We start from the raw sequence: 20,252 nt of genomic DNA, 5'->3' as shown, positions 1-20,252 counted from the left end.
AGGTGGCACAGGCGTACAGCCATTGTAAATAGATTTGGCATTTGTAAATATATGTTCACTTCCACTGATTGGAAGTTTGGTAGATTCCATCATGCAGCTGGTTGCTTCAATTGTCACAGGCATTTAAGGGTCTAGAATTTGGGCCCCCATCAGAGTATGATAATGAACTCCTATAGACTCACTTCTCTCACATTGTCAACATAGTGATTACTCAATAATCCCACATGTGCATGATTAAGCACTGTGCATCATTTGTGTGTGTGTTGCCTGGCCACGCATCATGCAAGCCATTACTTAAAGTTCAACATGTTCTGACCTCTGAAATGTGTTCCTAGGATCACAATCTCACACTAATGCTAAGGCCATCTAGGACTGAGTCTTGTAGGAGTCTCGGTGATTGGAGGATCTGGAGTGATTGCAACTCAGCAACCCATGGTGCAGGTGAGGCATTCTCTGTGGGAGCGGACAGCAAAGTAACCTTGAAAATTCTTGGCATGATGAAGATGTCAGGGGACAAAGGGTTTTCTATGGGCAAGTGGCGATGGGGGGGGTGGTGGGGGGAGGGGGTGGTAGCGGGGGGCAGGAATGTGATCTTCTTTGATCAATCTGCACAGTGCAGCAATCTCGAGGGGTCAAATGGTGTTCTTATGCTGCTGCTCCCTGTGGACCCACTTATCTGGATGTGCCTGAAAGAGCTCTTTGCCAGCTTTGCCACCCTTTGGGAGCAGGCATGAGGTTAACATGAGTGCCTCCCTGCCAAGGTTAGACTTGATATTTCTTCCAAGTTTGTACGGGAACTTTGTGAGGGCATGGGTAAAATTACAATTATACTTGCAAGTGCCCAAGGTCATGGGAGAATGGAGTGCTGTGCAGGTTCTAATGTGTGCATTTAGTACCAGGGCTCTGCATATTAGCCTAGTTTGGTGCATGCAAAGGATCAAACCACCAGCAGGGCAGACAGTAACTAGTGCAATTTAATTCAGCTATCAAGGTGTGCTGTCTGTACACAAAAAGGTGCAGGGCCCTCCAGCCAGCAGAGGATAGAGAACCAAAAAACTTAATAAAGTGTCGGCAGCTTACTCTGTCTGGAATCTGATAGCTATCAGATTGGTAAAGGCCTGTCTGCTACATTGTTGCCCTGCCTTGGCCTCTGCATGTGGTTCATTGACATCCTGGCCTTCGTCAGCTCCATGACCTTCAACATCCTCCTCATTGGAAGAGACATCTCGGTTCTCCATTTCTCTCTCAGCCAAGACATCCCCTTTTGTAGTGCGAGGTTGTGCACGGCACAGCAGACAACAATGATCCAGGACACTCTGTGTGGTTAGTTTAGAGAGCCCTGCCTGAGTGGTCCAAACATCTGAACCTCATCTATAGGAGGCCTATCACCTGCTTAATCGTGGAGCTGGTGGAGGCATAAATGACATTGTACCTCTCTTCAGCAGCACTCTGTGGATGGTGAACTGGTGTCATCAGTCAGGTCTTCTGGGGATATCCCTTGTCCCCAAGAGGCCAGCCTTGCAAAGTCCTTCAAAAGCCTGTGGGGCTTAGGAGTGGGTCAGAATGTAGGTGCCATGAGAGCCCCCTGGGTACCTTCTATGATCACATATAAGCTGCACACTCAAAGAGTGGAATCCCTTTCTACTGATGAGTGTGACTGACTTTTGCCAGGCATCACTCAAGGCCACATGTGTGCAGTCAATTGCACCCTGCACTTGCAGGAAACATGTGATTGGTGCAAATCCCAACGCTCTGCAGCCTGACTTTTGGGATCTAGGCGGAATTGGACAAATTGGTGTACTCTCCTGGACAGGGCATCTGTTACCTGCCATATGTACTTGTGTGTCGCTGACTGGGAGATGCCACACAAGTCCCCAGTGGAGCCCTGGAAGGAGCCACTGCCAAAGAAGTTCAAGGCGGTGGTGACCTTCAATGCCACCTTCATGGCATAAGTCCTTCTAGCCATATGTTGTTGTGCCGAGCCATATCCTAATCAGGCAGTGGCAAGGCTACTAGCAGGCCTTCATCTAGAAACAGGTCCCCGAGAGCCGAAGTCTCGACTAGCGAGAGGTTCCAGCTCTTGTGCTCAGCAGTGCCACGTTTTAGGCTGTAGCTACTGCTGGAAGAGCACTCGGCTCATCACCACCCCGCCTACCCCCCCCCCCCCCCCCCCCCCCCCCCCCACCACCCCCACCCCCCCACCCACCCCCTGGAATCCCAGGATTGTGGAGTGACCCAGGACGAAGTTAAGTGATGTTGGGGGGGGACACAGGAGTGTTGTGGGACAGAGGATTTTGAAGCAAGGGCACGTTTGGCTCCCAGCATGCATCCCTCTACCCAATATCTAGTCCCTCGATCAGGCACTGAGTGCCTTTTGATTGAGGGATCTTCCTCTCTCACCTCACCTGAAGTGACAAACTGTCTGCAGGTTAGCAGCCGTGTTGCACACCGCATGGCGACTGTCCTGCCTGCAATTAGGTTAATCCCAGCGGCAGCGGGATGAGGCCCTTAACAAATCTTAAATTGTCCACTAAAGGGCCTCAGTTGACAGTGGGCGAGAAGGACATCCATGGGCCTTTCCACCCAGAATTTAATTTAGCTGGAGGTGGGAAGGTGGTGGGGTTCCGGTATGCCCTTCATACCTCCAATCTCGCCACCAGATGGAGCACAAGATTCTGCCCATAGTTGACAGTGATTAGAAGGATGTTTGCATAGTTACATAAATACATAGTTACTAAATAGGCTGATCAACAAAGGACAGGAAATTGGAAAAATACATAAAGATGGCAAGTAAAGAGCATGTGAATTTTCTTTCTGCAAAATATAGAATAATAAACCAATTTGAATGCAGTGAACTCTTATTCTAACCCTTATCTCAAAGGTGCCATGGTGGCAAAAGATACAGAAACATTGATTATGGTTTTTTTATGAAATAAGAAAAATAATAAAAGATCCTGTGAGCAAAATTCTACACCTCCCAAGCTCAGTGCAGGGATCATGATGTGCAATTAATCTGTGCCCATTGCTTCTGATATAGATAGCACACCAACTTCATGTTGCCTGCGAATTTGCATGTTGCTGTGTGTCGCCAGTGCTAAGCTTGCAGTCAAGGGGCTGCATGCCTCAGTAGGAAGCCCAAGTTAGTGTGATTCTAGCACCACTTAAAGCTAATGCAGGAGAAAAACACTGCACTTGCTGTAAATTTGAAATAGAAGTGGAAAATACTGGAAATACTTAGCAGGTTTAGCAGCATCTGTGGGATGCTAAAGAGAGATAATGGGCAGAATTTTTCCAGTTACCGGTTGGGAGACTAGGAGGCAGGTGGACTGGTAAAATAAAGGGCAAACATGTCGGGACAGAGGCAGGCAACTAATTTGCATAATTTAAGGGCCATTTTACGTGGCTAGCGAAATTTTACTGATGGCGATTTGTCGCCGCCTGGGGATACTGCCAGCTTCATGGAGGTGGCCTCCATGTGGCAGCCTGATGGGGGGGTGCATTGGAACTGGAGGCTCTGTTGTGTTTAATGCTTTGGAGATATGCAGAGATGATACTCTCCAGGTTATATATGTGAACAGGAGTTTTATTCAATGCTTTAAAATGTCTGCTCTCATGTTTATAGTAGCTTGCCTACAGTTTAGCTTCTTCAGGCCTAAATTTTCCAGTCCTGCCCACTGCAGGAATCATAGCAGGTGGGATGGATAATTTGACGGACCAGGTGGGAGCTTCTGGTCCTGCAGCAGACGGGACCTGAAAATTCTGCCCAAAGTAACCACATCTAGGCTTAAATAATCACACACAGAACTGAGTCAACAGATACCAGACACTGAGCAATTAAACAATTGAATACCCCATGGTCTAAAGAAGGGGCCGTGGGCAAAAAAGCAGCCCATGAGGCCCCAATGATTCCCCCAAGAGGGGTTTCCTCTCAGACTCTTGGCCCCCTGAATTTTTTATTTTTATTTTATTTATCTGGAGGACACCCTCAAAATCTTCTGCTTGTCTCAGCAATGCCCACCCCTCCAAGGAGCCTGTCCGCCATCCTTAAATGGAAAATGGGCCTGCAGGCGACTAATCAGGAGGCCACCTGTAGTAAAATTGTTAAGTGGGTGCTACTGTAAGCAAATGCGGGTTCAGGATGCCCTTTTTGCCCCAACATCGAGATCCCAAAACCCGTGGTTCAACCCATTGGCCATGATTTTCTAGCTCGGCCTGCTGCCGGGATCGTCTGGTCCCACCAAAAGTCAATGGACTTTTGGCTGGGCCACTGAATTTCCCACGGTGGGTCCTGCCACGACAGGGCTGGAAAATCCTGGCCAATGTTTCAGGTTGATGACTCAACGGAGGGGCTGAAACAATTGAAGATGACAGTACCATCAAATCTAATCCTCCTCACGTCCCATTTCCCAACTCATACACCTCTAACCATGCACCTCTTACTTTCTGCCACCTCCCCCCCATCCACCACAACTACAACCCAACCCTTGAGTCTTTCTCCTTTCAGATATCAAAGAACTGCAATGTGACAAAGGCGTGGTTAAAAAAAACAGGAGGTAAAAGAGCAAGAAGGCAGTGATGAAAAGAAACACCATCTCTTGCTCTCACACTCACAACCACCAGCTGAGATCATGACAGTGCATGCAAGTCAGAAGATAGCTTAGAGGTTGAATGTGCGCATGGTGAGACACTGAACATGAATGGCTTGCAGTCAAGGCAAGGGACAAAGGAAGCCCAGGTGCCAACTTCACATAAGGGCAAGGTCGCGAATGAGTTCTGCTGCAAGGAACTGAGTTAAGTATTTCAAGCTACAGAAGAATGTTGATGGGTACACACAATGAAATGTTTGGTGCATTGATAGGCCTGTCAGAATGTCTGCCTGCAAGGTCAAGGAGCATGGAGGAGTCTCACCAACACCAACACAGGATACCACGCATTGGCCTGCATGATACATTGTGCATTATCAGCACAGCAGCTGCACACTGAGGGAGTGGAATCCCTTCTGGATGTGGTGCAGTCCAAGTTGACATGCAGTGCCCACAACATGTGTGCAATCAATGGTACCCTGCACCATGGTGAAGCCTGCAATCCTCACAAAATCACATGCTCACTCTGCCTAGCAAGAGAGAATGAAATATATTCAGCTGTCGTGGAATACAAAACCTCAGCCACCTCTTTCGTGCAACAGTGGATGGAAAACTTGGGGATACTGCAAACTTCACTTGCTCCAGCCTTGAAGTAGTCAAATACATAAAGGTTCATGGCCATGGTCACCTTCACATGCACTGGCAATGTTGCACTTAGCCGGCTGAGGTTGCAGTTCTGGTTTAAACAGGTGACAGATTTCAGTGAGGATGTTTTTACTTAAGTACTAATGTCTGACACACTATTCCTTGATGAGGATCAAGTATGTGAATTTCTCCTTGAACACTCTGGGCCAATATGGCCTCCTGCATGAGAGCCCTTCTCCCCTTCCTTCTTGTCCCTCTTCTGCTTTGTGTTACTTCTGCTTATTCTCCTTGTAATGGGGAATGCATGCTATTGTAGTCATGTCTGGGAGCGTGTGCTTTGTACAGAATTCTTAAAGTCAGGACAAAGTCCATCAAAAACTGCCATACCACTCCCTATAGAATTTAGCAACTTTAGGGAACTCTGAAACCACTAAACTCTTCTACAATTGCAACTGTAGCTGTGGAAATCAATCAGCAACTGATCTGAAAATGGTTAATGATCCCTTTAAATAGCAACCATGGAGGGTCTTTCCCACTGCTGAACATGTGTTCAGTCCAGGGATGGCATTAGCTTAAATGTTGTGCTCTGAAAAGGAGGACTGGCATCAAATTAATGTTACACACTAATTGAGATCACAATGTGCCTACTCTGCATACTTCCCACAGATGCTCCCTGCATGGAAGTGCCAAAGCTTGGCATAATGGGTATGAGGACCATAGGAAGTGGGTGGAAGGGCAGATCTTGGCATAATGGGTATGAGGACCATAGGAAGTGGGTGGAAGGGCAGAGCTTGGCATAGGGAGCATGAGGAGCCATAGGGAGTGGGTGGAAGGGTAGAGCTTGGTATTGGGAACATGAGGGGCCATAGTGGATGGATGGGGCCCATGAGGTGGCATGGCTGGGGATTAGGGAATGTGTGGAGAGTAAGGCAATGTGAAGGGTGAGGGCTGGAGGGCCTTTGTGTTTTCATTTTAACTGGGATATAATCCCACTGCACCGAGGCAGGCCTTTTAAACAGCCACCTCCACACCCAGAAGCCCCTGCAGCAGACTCCAAATGTTTTCCCAGGTCAGCTGGCCTGACTCAAGCCTGAACCCATTCCCCCAGCAATGAAGTTCACTACCTTTGCAGGCACTTTCTCCATAGGTAGGCGGGTCAAGCAGGAATTTTCCCAACTTCCACTACCTGCCTCAAGGATGAAAATTGAGGTCTAGATTCCTGTACCATTTTATATCAGCTGGTCACAAAGCTTCACTGGAGTTCCACACTGGAGCTGGCCAGGTCAGGAGTGTCTAATGCAGGCTTTTGACAGGAACTACCCCTCACCTTTTAAAGGCACTCTTGAAACTCAGAGCCCAGAAATGCGGTCGGGAATCCTGGAATCAGAGCCTACCTGCCATTATTAAGGGGCTTGGAGGACTTGGACTTGGACATCCTGACTTGGAGGAAATCCAGGCCCAAAACTCTGAAATGCCTTTTGGGGAGATTTTCCTTTGCTTTGTGCCCAGTGAACATTTTGTTTCCAGGCGCCATGCAGAGGAATTCGTCAATCCACAAGAGATCTGGATCTGACAGTAGTCTGGAATTTAACGTGTTAAATCAACAGTAGGTTGAAATGGCTTTCTTCTGTATCGACAGTAAATTTGCAGTGTAACTCCCACATGCTAGCACTGCTATACTGTCAGTTCTGAAACAGTAGGAGCCATTGTCTGGTGTGGCTGGGGATCAAACAGCCCGCCTCCACACCCAGAAGCCCCTGTGGCAGGCTCCAAATGTTTTCCCAGGTCAGCAGGCCTGACTTGAGCCTGCACCCATTCCCCCAGCAATGATGTTCCCTGCCTTTGCAGGCACTTCTCCCTAGGTGGGCAGGTCAAGCTGGAAGTTTCCCAACTCCTGCTACCTGCCTTGAGGATGAAAATTCAGGTCTAGATTCCTGTAAAGCATCACTGAGCCTTTCTTGTATTTAGTGTCTTCTAGCTGAATATTGGAGCAGGAGTAGGCCATTTGGCCCATCGAGCCTATTCCACCATTCAATTAAATAACAGCTGATCATCTACCTCAACGTCACTTTCCCATGCTATCCCCATATCCCTTAATGTCATTAGTATCCAGAAATCTATCAATTTCTGTCTTGAACATGCTCAGTTATTGAGCTTCCACTGCTCTCTGGAGCAGTGAATTCCAAAGATTCACCACCCTCTGAGTGAAGACCTTCCTCCTCATCTTAGTCTTAAATGGTCTGCCCCTTATTCTGACACTGTGTCTCCTGGTTCTAGACTCACCAGCCAGGGGAATCATCCTATCTACATCTACCCTGTCACGCCATGTATGAATTTTGTAAGTTTCAATGAGATCAGAACTCATTCTTCAAAACTCTGGAGAATACAGGTCTAGTTTCCTCAATCTCCCCTCATAAGAAAATCTCACCACCCCAGGGATGAGTTTGGTGAATCTCCATTGCACTCCCTCTATGGCAATTATATCCTTCTTTAGATAAGGGGATCATAACTGTACATAACATTCCAGGCGTAGTCTTGCCAAGGCTGTATTCAGTTGCAGCAAGGCACCCTTACTCCTGTACTCAAATCCACTTGTGATGAAGGCAGACATGCCATTAGCCTTCCCAATTGTTTGCGGCACCTGCATGTTAGCTCTTAGCGACTCATGAACAAGGACACCCAGGTCCCTTTAGACATCAACACTTTCCAACCTCTCACCATTTAAAAAATACTCCACCTTTCTATTTTTTCTACCACAGTGAATAACTTCATACTTATTCACATTATATTCCATCTGCTCTATTCTTGCTCATTTACTTAGCTTGTCCAAGTCCCCTTGAATTTCCTTGCATCCTCCTTGCAAATTTAGAAATATTACATTTGGTGCCCACATCCAAATCATTTATATAGATTGTGAACAGCTGTGGCCCCAGCACTAATCCTTGCGATGCCCCACTTGCAACAGCCTGCCATCCTGAGAATGACCTGTTTATTCCTACTCTCTGTTTTCTGTCTGTTAACCAATTCTCAATCCATATCAGTATATGACCCCCAATCCATGTGCTCTAATTTTGTCAACTAACCTCCTGTGTGATACCATCAAAAGCCTTCTGAAAATCCAAATACACTACATCCACTGGTTCTCTTTTATCTATGCTGCAAGTGACATCCTCAAAAAACTCCAACAGGTTTGTCAAACATGATTTCCCTTTTATAAATCCATGTTGACTCTGCCCAATCAAATTATTATTTTCTGAGTGTCTAGTTATCACATCCTTTATAATAGATTCAAACATTTTCTCTACTACTGATGTCAAACTAATGATAGTTCTCCGTTTTCTCTCTCACCCCTTCTTAAATAGTGGGGTTACATTTGCTACTTTTCAGCCTGCAGGAACACTTCCAGAATCTATAGAGTTTTGAAAGATAACCATCAATGCATCCATGATCTCTATAGCCACTCCTTCAACACCCTGGGATGTAGTTCATCAGGTCCAGGGATTTATCAAACTTCAATCCAATTAATTTTTGAGTACAACCTTTTTATTAATACTAATTTTTTTCAGTTCCTCATTTTCACTAGTTCCTTGGTTCCCTCGTATATCTGGGAGATTTTCTGTATCTTCCTCCGTGAAGACAGACACAAAATAATTGTTAAGTTTCTTCGTCCCCTCTCCATTTTCAATTCCCTGTCTTCACCTGGAATGGACCGACATTTGTCCTTGCTAATCTTTTCCTTTTCACATACCTAAAGGAGCTTTTATAATCCGCCTTTATATTTTTCACTAGCTTTCATTTATAATCTCTTTCCCCTTGCTTTATCAGTTTCTTGGTCCCTCTATGCTAGATTCTAAATTGTTCCCAATCCTCAGGCTTACCACATTTTTTGGCAACCTTATAAGCCACTTCTTTTGATCTAATGCAATCTTTAACTTCTTTTGTTACCCACATTTGAGTCACCTTTCCTGTTAGGCTTTTGTTCTTAGAGGAATGTATATTTGTTGTAGACCACATGATACTTCTTTACATGCTAGCCATTGCCTGTCTACTGACAAATCTTTTAATGTATTTTCCCAATCCACCATAGCCAATTTGCCCCTTGTACCTTCATAGTTTACTTTGTTTAGATTTAAGACCCTTGTTTCAGAATGAACTATATCACTTTCAAATTTAATGTAAAATTCTATCATTTTATTTCACTATTTCCTGAAGGCTGCTTTACAGCAAGGTTAATATTTAGCCCTTTCTCATTACATAATACTAAATCTAAAATAGCCCAATCCCTAGCCGGTTCTTCAATGTACTGCTCCAGAAATCCATTGTTAAACACTCCAAGAATTCATCCTCCACTGCATTAATGCTAATTAGGTTTACCCAGTCTATATATAAATTGTAGTCATCCATTTTTAGTGTTTTACCCATGTTATATGCAGCTCAGATTTCTTGATTTATACCATGCCAATGTTACCACTATAGTTCGGTGTCCTATAGAAGCTCCCACAATGTTTGCTGCCCCTTGCTGGTTCTTAGCTCCACCCAAACTTCTACATCTTGATCCTTTGATCTAATATCCTCTCTCATCAATGTATTGATCTCATCCATTATGAACAGACACCATCATCACCATCCCTGAGTGTGTTCTGTCCTACCGGCAGGACAATTCTAGCAGAGGTGGCAGCACAGTGGTATATGGTTGGGAGCTGGTTGCACTGGGAGTCCTCAACATTGACTCGGGACCCCATGAAGTCTCATGGCATCAGGTCAAACATGGGCAAGGGAGCCTCCTGCTGCTTACCATTACCGCGCACCCTCAGCTGATGAATCAATGCTCCTCAATGTTGAACACCACTTGGAGGAAGCACTGAGGGTGGCAAGGGCGCAGAATGCACTCTTGGTGGATAACTTCAATGTCCAACACCAAGAGTGGCTCGGTAGACCACCACAGGTCAGAATAGCCGAGTCCTAAAGGACATGCCTGCTAGACTGGGTCAATGGGTGTGAGGGAACCAACAAGAGGGAAAAACATACTTGGCCTTATCCTCACCAACTTCCCAATCAACCCACTGATTCATCTGTCCATGACAGTATTGATAGGAGTGACGACCACACGGTCCTTATGGAGATAAAGTCCCCTCTTCACATTGAGGACAACCTCCATCACGTTGTGTGGCACTACCACCGTGCTAAATTGGATAGATTTCAAACAGATCAAGCAACTCAAAACTGGGCATCCATGAGGCGCATGACCCAGCAGCAGCAGCATCGGGATTGTACTCAACTACAACTTGTAACCTCATGGTCCGGTATATCCCCCACTCTACCGTAACCACCAAGCCAGGGGATCAACCCAGGTTCAATGAAAAGTGCATAAACAGCACCAAGCATACCTAAAAATGAAGCGTCAACCTGGTGGAGCTACAATACAGGACTTCTTGCATGCCAAACAGCATAAGCAATAAGTGATAGACAAAGCTAAGTGATTCCACAACCAACAGATCAGATTTAAGCTCCGCAGTTCTGCCACACCCAGTCGTGAATGGTGATGGTCAATTAAACAACTCACTGGAGGAGGAGGCTCCACAAATATCCCTATCCTCAATGATGGGGGAGCCCAGCACATCAGTGCAAAAGATAAATCTGAAGCATTCGCAACTTTCTTCAGCCAGAAGTGCTGAGTGGATCATCCATCTCGGCCTCCTCTGGAAGTCCCCAGCATCATAGATGCCAGTCTTCTGTCAATTTGAATCACTCCACATGATATCAAGAAATGGCTGAAGGCACTAGATACTGCAAAGGCTAAGGGCCCTGACAATATCCCAGCAACAGTGTTGAAGACTTGTGCTCCAGAACTTGCTGCGCCCCTAGCCAAACTGTTCCAGAGCATCTACAACATGCTACCCAAAAATGTGAAAATTTGCCCAGGTATCTCCAGTACACCAAAAGAAGGACAAATCTAACTCGGCCAGTTACTGGCCCATCAGCCTACTCTTGATCATCAGTAAATTGAGGGAAGGGGTCATCGACAGTGCTATCAAGCAGCGCTTGCTTAGCAATAAGCTGCTCACTGACGCTCAGTTTGGGTTCCACCAGGATCACTCAGCTTCTGACCTCATTACAGCCTTGGCTCAAACATGGACAAAAGAGCGGAACTCCAGAGGTGAGGTGAGAGTGACTGCCCTTGACATCAGGGCAACAGTTGACTGGGTGTGCCATCAAGGAGCCCTAGAAAAACTGGAGTCAATGGGAATCAGGGAGAAAACTCTCTGCTGGTTGGAGTCATATTTAGCACAAAGGAAGATCGTTGTGGTTGTTTGAGGTCAATCATCTCAGTTCCAGGACATCACTGCAGGAGTTCCTCAGAGTAGTGTCCTCCACCCAATCATCTTCAGCTACTCCATCAATGACCTTCCTCCCATCGTAAGGTCAGAAGTGGGGATGTATGCTGATGATTGCATAATGTTCAGCACCATTTGTGATTCCTCAGATACTGAAGCAGTCCATGTCCAAATGCAGCAAGACATGGACAATATACAGGCTTGGGGTGACAAGTGGCAAGTAACATTCATGCCAAACAATTGCCAGGTAATGACGCTCGCCAACACAAAAGAATCTAACCATCACCCCTTGGCATTCAATAGTATTACCACAGCTGAATCCCCCACTATCAACATCCTGGGGATTATCATTGACCAGAAACTGAACTGGACTATCCATATAAATACTGTGGCTACAAGAGCAGGTCAGGGGCTAGGAATCGTGTGGTGAATAGCACACCATCCAGGACAAAGCAGCCCACTTGACTGGCATCCCTTCCACAAACATTCACTCTACGCACAGTGGCAGCAGTGTGTACCATCTACAAGATGCATTGCAGAAACTCACCAGGGCTCCTTAGACAGCACTTCCAAACCCATGACCATTACCATCTAGAAGGACAAGGGCAGCAGATGCATGGGAACACTACCACCTGGAAGTTCCCCTCCAAGCCATTCACCATCCTGACTTCGAAATATATCACTGTTCCTTCACTGTTGCTGGGTCAAAATGCTGGAACTTTCTCCCTAACAGCACTGTGGTTGTACCTACACCACAGGGACTATAGCAGTTCAAGAAGGCAGCTCATCACCACCTTCTCAAGAGCAATTAGTGATAGGCAATAAAAGCTGGCCTAGCCAGCGATGCCCACATGCCGTAAATGAATGAAAAGATCCCACATCCTTTTCCTTTCTCCCTATACTTCCTAAATGATGAATATCCTTGATTAGCCCAGCCTCGGTCACCCTGTAACCATGTCTCTGTAATGGCAATTAAATCATACCCAATTACCTCTAGTTGCACTTCTAAATCATCTATCTTGTTGTGAATGCTGCGTGCATTCAGATAGAGTGCACTTAACTTTGTCTTTTTAACATTATTCTGCATTCTGATCTTATTTGATGCTTGCCTTGACTTTGTCTGCCTTCTAATTTTGCTTACTACTTTTCTACTTTCTGTTACCAGCTTTGCTTCCCTCCAATCTGAGCTCCCCCTCAGGTTCCCATCCCACAGCTAATCTAGTTTAAACCCTCTCCAACAGCACTAGCTAATCTCCCTGCGAGGATGTTAGTCCCGGTCCTGCTAAGGTGCAACCTCTTGTAGAGGTCCCACCTGCCACAGAGCCGGTCCCAATGCCTCAGAAATCTAATGCCCTCCCTCCTACATCAATTCTCCAGCCACATGTCTAATGACTCACTCCTGCTATTCCTATGCCCACTAACATGTGGCACTGGGAGTAATCCTGAGATTACTGCTTTTGAGGTCCTGCTTTTTAATTTCTTTGCTAACTCCCTAACATCTGCTTTCAGGACCTCATCCCTCTTCTTAGCTACCTTGTTGGTACCAATATGGACCATGGCCACTGGCTCTTCATCCTCCTCCAGAAGAATGTCTTGCAGCTGCTCTGTGACATTCTTGATCCTGGCATGAGGGAGGCAACATACCATCCTGGAGTCATGTCTACAGCGACATAAACACTTGTCTGTTCCCCTAACTAATGAGTCTCCTATCGCTATTGCTCTTCCACTTTTCTTTCTCATCTCCTGTGTAGCTGAGCCACCTGTGGTGCCATGGCCTTGGCTCTTGCTGCACTCCTCTGAGGATCCAACGCTGAAACCAGTATCCAAAGGGGAAAACCAGTTAGTGAGAGAGATTGACTCAGGGGACCCCTGCACTACCTGTCTGGTTCTTTTAGACTGCCTGCATGCTCCTAACCTGCGGTGTAACCACATACCTAAACATGCTATCCACGTCATTCTCAGTCTTGCAGATACACCACAGTGACTCCAGCCACTGCTCAAGTTCCAAAATCTGGAACTCAATTTCTGCAGTTGGTGGCATTGTGTGTCCATGACTTACATTTGTCTAGGACACATGGTGTGTCCATGACTTCCCACATGGCACAGAATGCACATTCCAATAATCGAGCTGCCCTGCCATACCTTAGCTTTGAAAACTATTTATTATAAGTAGAATAAGTACAAAAACTTACCTTTTACTCACCAATCAGCTTCTTCCCCTGAATCGAAGTAAGAACTAAATACTGGAGGCTGAAAAAGGTAGAGAAAGGAGCACCTCCTTTCCCTCTTCACTGAACTCCCTCACTCACCAAACTCCCTCACTCACCAAACTTCCAGCTGCTTAATCTGTCAAGTCGCACTCAGTAAATAAATAAGTTAAAGTTACAGATAATATTGTACTCACATTCTAGATCTGGATCCTCTCCAGAAAGATAATGAATTACAGCCTCTTTTTGCGATAGTTTGCGATGGGCTGGATCAATGTCGGTTACACAATAAATCCTGCCAGGAATGGTTAAGCAAAGACCCCATCAGTTACAGCTACAATTTTCACTAAAGTATGAGATTTTAAATCCATCAGGTCCCAAAAATATATTACAGCATCAGATAACTTCAAATACAACATCTCACCAAGAAATGGATATATAAAATAATAATTATATTATAACTAGTTGTTTTAAATGCTGGGCAGTATTGAATATAACATGCTATAATTAGCCATGATACATTGGTAGCATTCATGCCTTTGATTAGAAGGTCATGGTTCAAAGCCCACGCTGTGACTTGGGCTGGTTCTGCAATGTATTTTTCTAAGAAACTGTCCCGATTAAACTCTATAAACTCAACCTGAAAGCTACCATTGTCAATTTGATGTCTTCAATCTATGTGAAGATTAAAGTAATCCGTGATTATTACATTAACTTCCTTACAAGCCCTCATTATTCCTTGACTTATGCTCTGCCTACTATTTTTAAGGGGCCTGTCGACTACACCCAGGAGTGATTTAATTCCCTTGCCATGACTTATCTTAACTCAAAGTCATCGTATCCTGATCTTCCAAGCAAGGATCATTTCTCACTACTGTACTGATCCATTCACAGAGATACCCTACCTCCTTTTCCTTTCTGCTTCTCTTTCCAAAATGTCAAATACCCTTGAATGTTCAGTTCCCAGTGTTACAAGGCTATGCCCCTTTAATTTTGAAAATATGACTTTTCAACTTTCAACTGATTGGAAATTTTGTAATTTGAACTGAAACACAGCAAACTGCTTGAAAATGCAAGGCCACGTTCCAAGATGAAGGTGAGAAACCAACAAATCACCCTTAGGGGAGTGTGAAGAGAGAAAAATTTTCCATAATCCAGACATCCATCAAAACTCATAATTGTCTAAGGAAGCGACATTAAAAATGCAAAGTACTGGATATTAAAACAATGGCTGCCACAGACAGACACACTCAAAACTCTGAAATACACAATGGGTGAAGTATTTCAAGGCATCGCTGCCAACCACTAAAGAGAGGTTGCAGGTGACAGAGGTGGCGTCAAGAAAGTCTGCAGCAAAGGAAACAAGCCGAGGGCTGCTCTCTCTCTCTGTCTCTCCCTTTTGGAATTTGAGTGTCACCTGGTTTGAGAAGCTAACTCTACCGGAAACCTACCAGCGAAGGGAGAACTCGTAATAATTGCAAAATCCTTTGCATCTGACCGTATCTAAGAAACCAGCTAACCTAAATCAGCCATAACATTTAAAATCTATGCCTCAAGGACAAACAAAGAACGCTTAACCATATATTCTTTTATCTTTTGCCAGAAGTAAGGGACTCTAACTCCCCTTATTTCTGATACCTATATGTATGTGTGTGTGTTTGTGTGTGGGCCCTAATGGCTGCACGAGGGCCAAATGTTTGACATCGCATTTTTATTATTTTTCTCAAGTTTAGTAGTTCATAAATTTGCTCTTTCTTTAACTCATGGAGGCCTTGTTTGATAGGCTCCTTATTGCTCACAGCTTAAATAGTTAAATACATTCTGATCTTGTGAAAAAGAAACTTAAACCCTTGTTTTAACCAACTGAGCAGGTTGAATAGAGAGGGCTACTTCGCCGTTTCTTACTTGGTCATAACACCAGCTTTGTCCACTTGCAACCATGTCTCTGTAATGGCTATCAGACCATACCCAATTTTGTGGCACCAGCTCATATATCTTGTTACGTATTTAGCGCATATGCATATAAGAGTCATTAGTTTTCCCTTTTTACCATTTTTCCAACCTTATTTGCTGTTGCATTTTTATGTATGCCCACTTCTCCCTCACCAATCTTTGAGCCATGATCTCTGATCTTAGTGACTTTGTGCCAATTTGCTCATGGCTCAGGTCTGTTCTCAGGAATGTTTTCCTCTCCCCTAATCTCAGATATTAAAGATTTTACAACAATCCCATCAAATGCAAGACCTGGATTATGAGGCCAGTGCTGTTTTTTTATTTATTCTGCCATGGGATTTGGGCATTACTGGCAAGGCCAGCATTTGTTGCCCAGCCCTAATTGCCCTGCTAGGCTATTGCAGCTGGAAGTTAAGAGTCAGTCACTTTGCTATGGATCTGGAGTCACATGTAGGCCAGGGTGAGGATACCTAAAGGGGCATTAGTGAACCAGATGGGCATTTATGACAAACCAATAATAGTCCCATGGTCACTATTTCTGACAAGCTTTATATTCCAGATTTTATTAATTGAACTTAAATTCCACCAGCTGCCATGGTGAGATTTGAACCCAAGACCCCATGGGCCTCTGAATTACTATTTCAGCAACATTGCCACTACACCACCATCTCTATGCTGTTGGATCTATAAGGCTATCCAGACTGTTCAGATAATGTTACTTTTTTATTACTTAATAAAAGTGCACTATAAGCTACTTTGATTAATTGTCTGCAAGGTATTAAACCCCAAGTTAATTAAGCAATTAATTAAATAGCTTAATATGTCAACCAATTAGCACAGTTGATAACATTATTGCCTCTAAGACAGAATGTTGTAATTTCAAGTCACGCTAGGGACTTGATCACTGACATTCCGCTAAGGGAGTCCTGTACTGTTGGAAGTACTACTTTTCCAATGAACCATTAGATTGTGGCCCGGACTTCTCTCTCAGGTCGATGTAAAAGATCCCATGATATTATTTTGAAGAAAAGGAACATTCTCCCTGGTGTCCTGATCAATATTTTCCCCTCAATCAACACTTAAAAAATATTGATCTGGCCATTATCATATTGCAGTATATGGGTTCTTGCTGTGTGTAAATTGGCTGCTGTGTTACCTACATTACAATCAAATGTTTCAGGAAATTCCGAACTTGTGAAAGATGCTCTATAAATGCAAGTCTCTCTTTTTCTTTTTCTACTGGGAACATGTGTACCGATCACAAATAAACAATTGAATGGCAGCCTGCTTGGCTGAAGCCTCATTGTGGGTCTTACACCATGTAGTCAATATCATCTTACCATTCATTTGCAATTGTCAAGTCAGGCTGGACTATGTCATGCAACCCTGAAATTTAAAATAAAAATTAATTAGTGATTCAAAATTACTCCATGTTAATTTTTTTTTAAAAGGACCATACTCCCAACTTTATAGGGGAAAATTGAGTACAGAATCATAGTTACGTAGACATTATAAACTACACCAAACCAAAGATTACAGGTAGGCTAATGGGCACTGATGTCTTCCCTTCACCATACACCCATCTGCTGCTGATAGCCTTCTTTGGAGTAGATGGAAACTCCAAATGGAGTATCCTGGTAATTGTACGAAAGGTCAAGACTTAGGATATTCAAAACTTGGCCTAATTCCCAGCCCAATTCCCTGTTCATACACTGTACTCCAGCTAGACTTATAGTGGTAGTGTTCCAGAAAGGTCATAAATTTTCAGCCCTTGCCTGTCCCACTAAACTATAAAATAACATTTATTATTTTGACAAGAAACAGACCGTCAGAAATTCAGAGAAGATCAATTCAGAAGAAAAAGATGAACTTGAGTGAAAAATATACAAGAGTATATTGTATACACTCTGGTTTCAATAAAATAATGTAGGTAGCTAGTTTATTTGAAGAAGGTGAGGGAACAGAAATGGAGAAAGATTAAGTGATTCATTTAGAAATTTGACATTATCAAAAATAAGCACAGGTTATTTGAAAGATTAAGAAAGAGCCTTCAGAAAGATGTAAGACTTCAGTTCAACTAATGGAATAGTCAAACAATGATCACAGCAGCTAACTCTAGAAGGGCAAGAAATGTTTTAGAGCAGGTACATGATTACAGGATCTTAGCCAAAAGAAACAGAAAGACAAATGATGAACAAGAAAAGGAGCACTAAGGCGATGTTGTATCCTGGATGCTGAAAATAGGAGCTGGTATTGCAATGAAAGCTAAAATCAATTCACGAAGAAATAATTTGCTCCCAGATTAAGTAAAAATTACATTAGGTCAAATTGGTAGAAGTTTATTTTAAATTAATTTAGTGATTTAGGGGCCAAATTATGGAGGACAAGAGGATGGGAAATGGTCAGATCTCTGATTGGGGAGTGGGGGTGGGAGGCTGCAATTTGGAATGGAACCTGGTTCCATTTAGATTCTGCCGCCCAAGGTTCCACCATGTGCGAGAAACACTAAAATTCCCATTGAGTGGAGCAGGCAATTCTTCCTGACACAGAGTAAATCTATTGCAGGATATGACATCCACACATGATCTAATTTATATTGTCTTTGCGATGGAAAGGATATGGTGTCACAAGCTCAGTTCACAGTCAAATAGCATGTTGATATTACGATAGTCTGGTTCAACTTATTACAGTAATTGAGGAGGGGAACTGAATTGATGGTAAGTGTAAGGTGTTTTTTGGGGTAAGGAAGGCAATAGTTTTGGTCTTCGCGATGTTTATCAGGTTAAAAGTGCTGCTCACCCATGACTGGATATCAAAAAGCAGTTTAACAACAGTTGGAGGGGTCAGTGAACACGTGGAAGCTGATACAATGTTCCATGCTCCATGTCTGCGGCTAATTCACCAAAAGGTAATGAGTCAATGAGAAAGAGGAGGGAGCCAAGGATAGATCTTTGGAGGACTCTGAAGATAATAGTATGAGGGTAAGAAGAGAAACTATTGCTGAAGATGCTCTGGTTTTGTTTCTTTGGGGGCTTTGGGTGGATATGAAAGGAACAGAACAATAACAGTTCTAATGAGCTGGACAACAGAGATAGATGTTAAAAGAGGATAACTATGATTCAAACATTGAATTGCGGAAAGATTGGCATTGGTTTAGCAGGTGAGAAGAACAATGTTCCTATTAACATCTGTCTTAATTCAACTAAGCTGACCTAAGATGAGGCAACAAGGCCTATAAGGCAGCAGTCTGAGCATTCAGTTTGGATGCAAAAATTGGCATAACGGCCTCCGCTGTGAGAGGCTGCAATGCAGATGGCTCTTGAGCTGCATACTTCTGTGGGATATGGAATTCTCAACCCTATCTGGGATGTTTTGAAAGCTCCTAGGCACTTCCGCTGGTGGTTCTGATGACCTCATGTTTGGAAATCGACCAGCATATCTGCCTGTTCTCATGGAAAGATGAGATTTAGCTTCCTGCTGATATGCTTCCTGGTTCTTCCACTACACTCTCAACTGCATTTGTTCACTTGTACTTTGTATATCACCAGTATGCTGTCTTCTAACTTACTACATAAATCTCCAGGGGTTGATGGTGCTGGTGCTAGTGAGATGCAGTGATATAGTACCAGGTGAACAGCTGGAAGGGATCCATCAATCAATCCTCTCTCTGCCATGCATGTAAAGTCAGGAACTTGGTATGCTTAGTTGTAGAGCTGCCTTGGGTAAGTTGCATAGTGCTGCAGATGCTTGTCAGCTTATATGTCAGTGCTTGCAAGTGGATCATCAATAGATTTTGCAGCAAGTTTATTTGCCATAAAAGCATGTTTCCCTATTCCCGGCCTGCTTTGGGAACTTCTATCTTCTTAGTTGCAGAAATCACTCCTCAAATGGAATGAACTTGTAAACTGCAGCAGGTCACTCCTGCAATTGTAGTGAGCAAGTCATATTCTGTGTCTATGCCACTTTTAAAGGTGACTACGATCAGGGTTGCGAGAAAGACATATGCAGCATGAAGGACATTTAATGGAAAGGATGACAGCAATGTTTCATAGGCATTCATAGACATTCAATCTCAGGGCTAGAGTCCCGGGTTCTATATCTTATTGACTTCAAAAGACTTACCAATTTGTTGGGAAAGAACACTTAAAGTATTCTTCCTATTAAATAAACAGCATCAGTCATACAACATAACAAACTATCAAAACAAATGGAATTAGGCATTTGGATACACCACCTTTTCATTCCACTTAGCTGAGTTCAGCTCCAGCCTAGACTGATGGGGTGAAAGCTTCCATTATCTGCCATCTGCACCTAAGGTAGTCCCTAATCTTTGTTCCATTCTGCCTACACAACTGTCACCTATGGCCCCAGGTAGTTGCTTGTGCATGGCAACAACCATACCTCAAGGTGCTGCAGACTAAACTAGGTAAGGATAAGTCATGATTTTGAGACGCCCGTCTCCTCAGTGTAGGAGGAATGCTGTGGAAAATTTTGCAGATCTTTCTATCTCTCTGGGCATGATAGCAAGG

The 20,252-nt window shown here is 44.0% G+C and overlaps 1 protein-coding gene across 2 annotated transcripts in view; it reads right to left on the bottom strand.

Annotated features, from left to right (window-relative positions):
* cacna2d4a (calcium channel, voltage-dependent, alpha 2/delta subunit 4a) overlaps window positions 1–20,252 on the bottom strand; it is a 718,409-nt gene that overhangs the window by 389,774 nt on the left and 308,383 nt on the right. For both annotated transcript variants that reach the window (XM_078568258.1, XM_078568257.1), the window contains exons 21-22: window positions 17,064–17,109; window positions 13,968–14,065 (exon numbers count right to left, since the gene is read on the bottom strand). In XM_078568258.1, coding sequence (XP_078424384.1) covers window positions 13,968–14,065; window positions 17,064–17,109 — 144 coding nt within the window. The remainder of the gene's footprint in view (window positions 1–13,967; window positions 14,066–17,063; window positions 17,110–20,252) is intronic.

The sequence above is a fragment of the Cetorhinus maximus genome, chromosome 22 (assembly GCF_964194155.1).
Source record: "Cetorhinus maximus chromosome 22, sCetMax3.hap1.1, whole genome shotgun sequence".
NCBI classification, from domain to species: Eukaryota; Metazoa; Chordata; class Chondrichthyes; order Lamniformes; family Cetorhinidae; genus Cetorhinus; species Cetorhinus maximus.
This window is presented reverse-complemented; position numbering and strand designations above follow the sequence as displayed.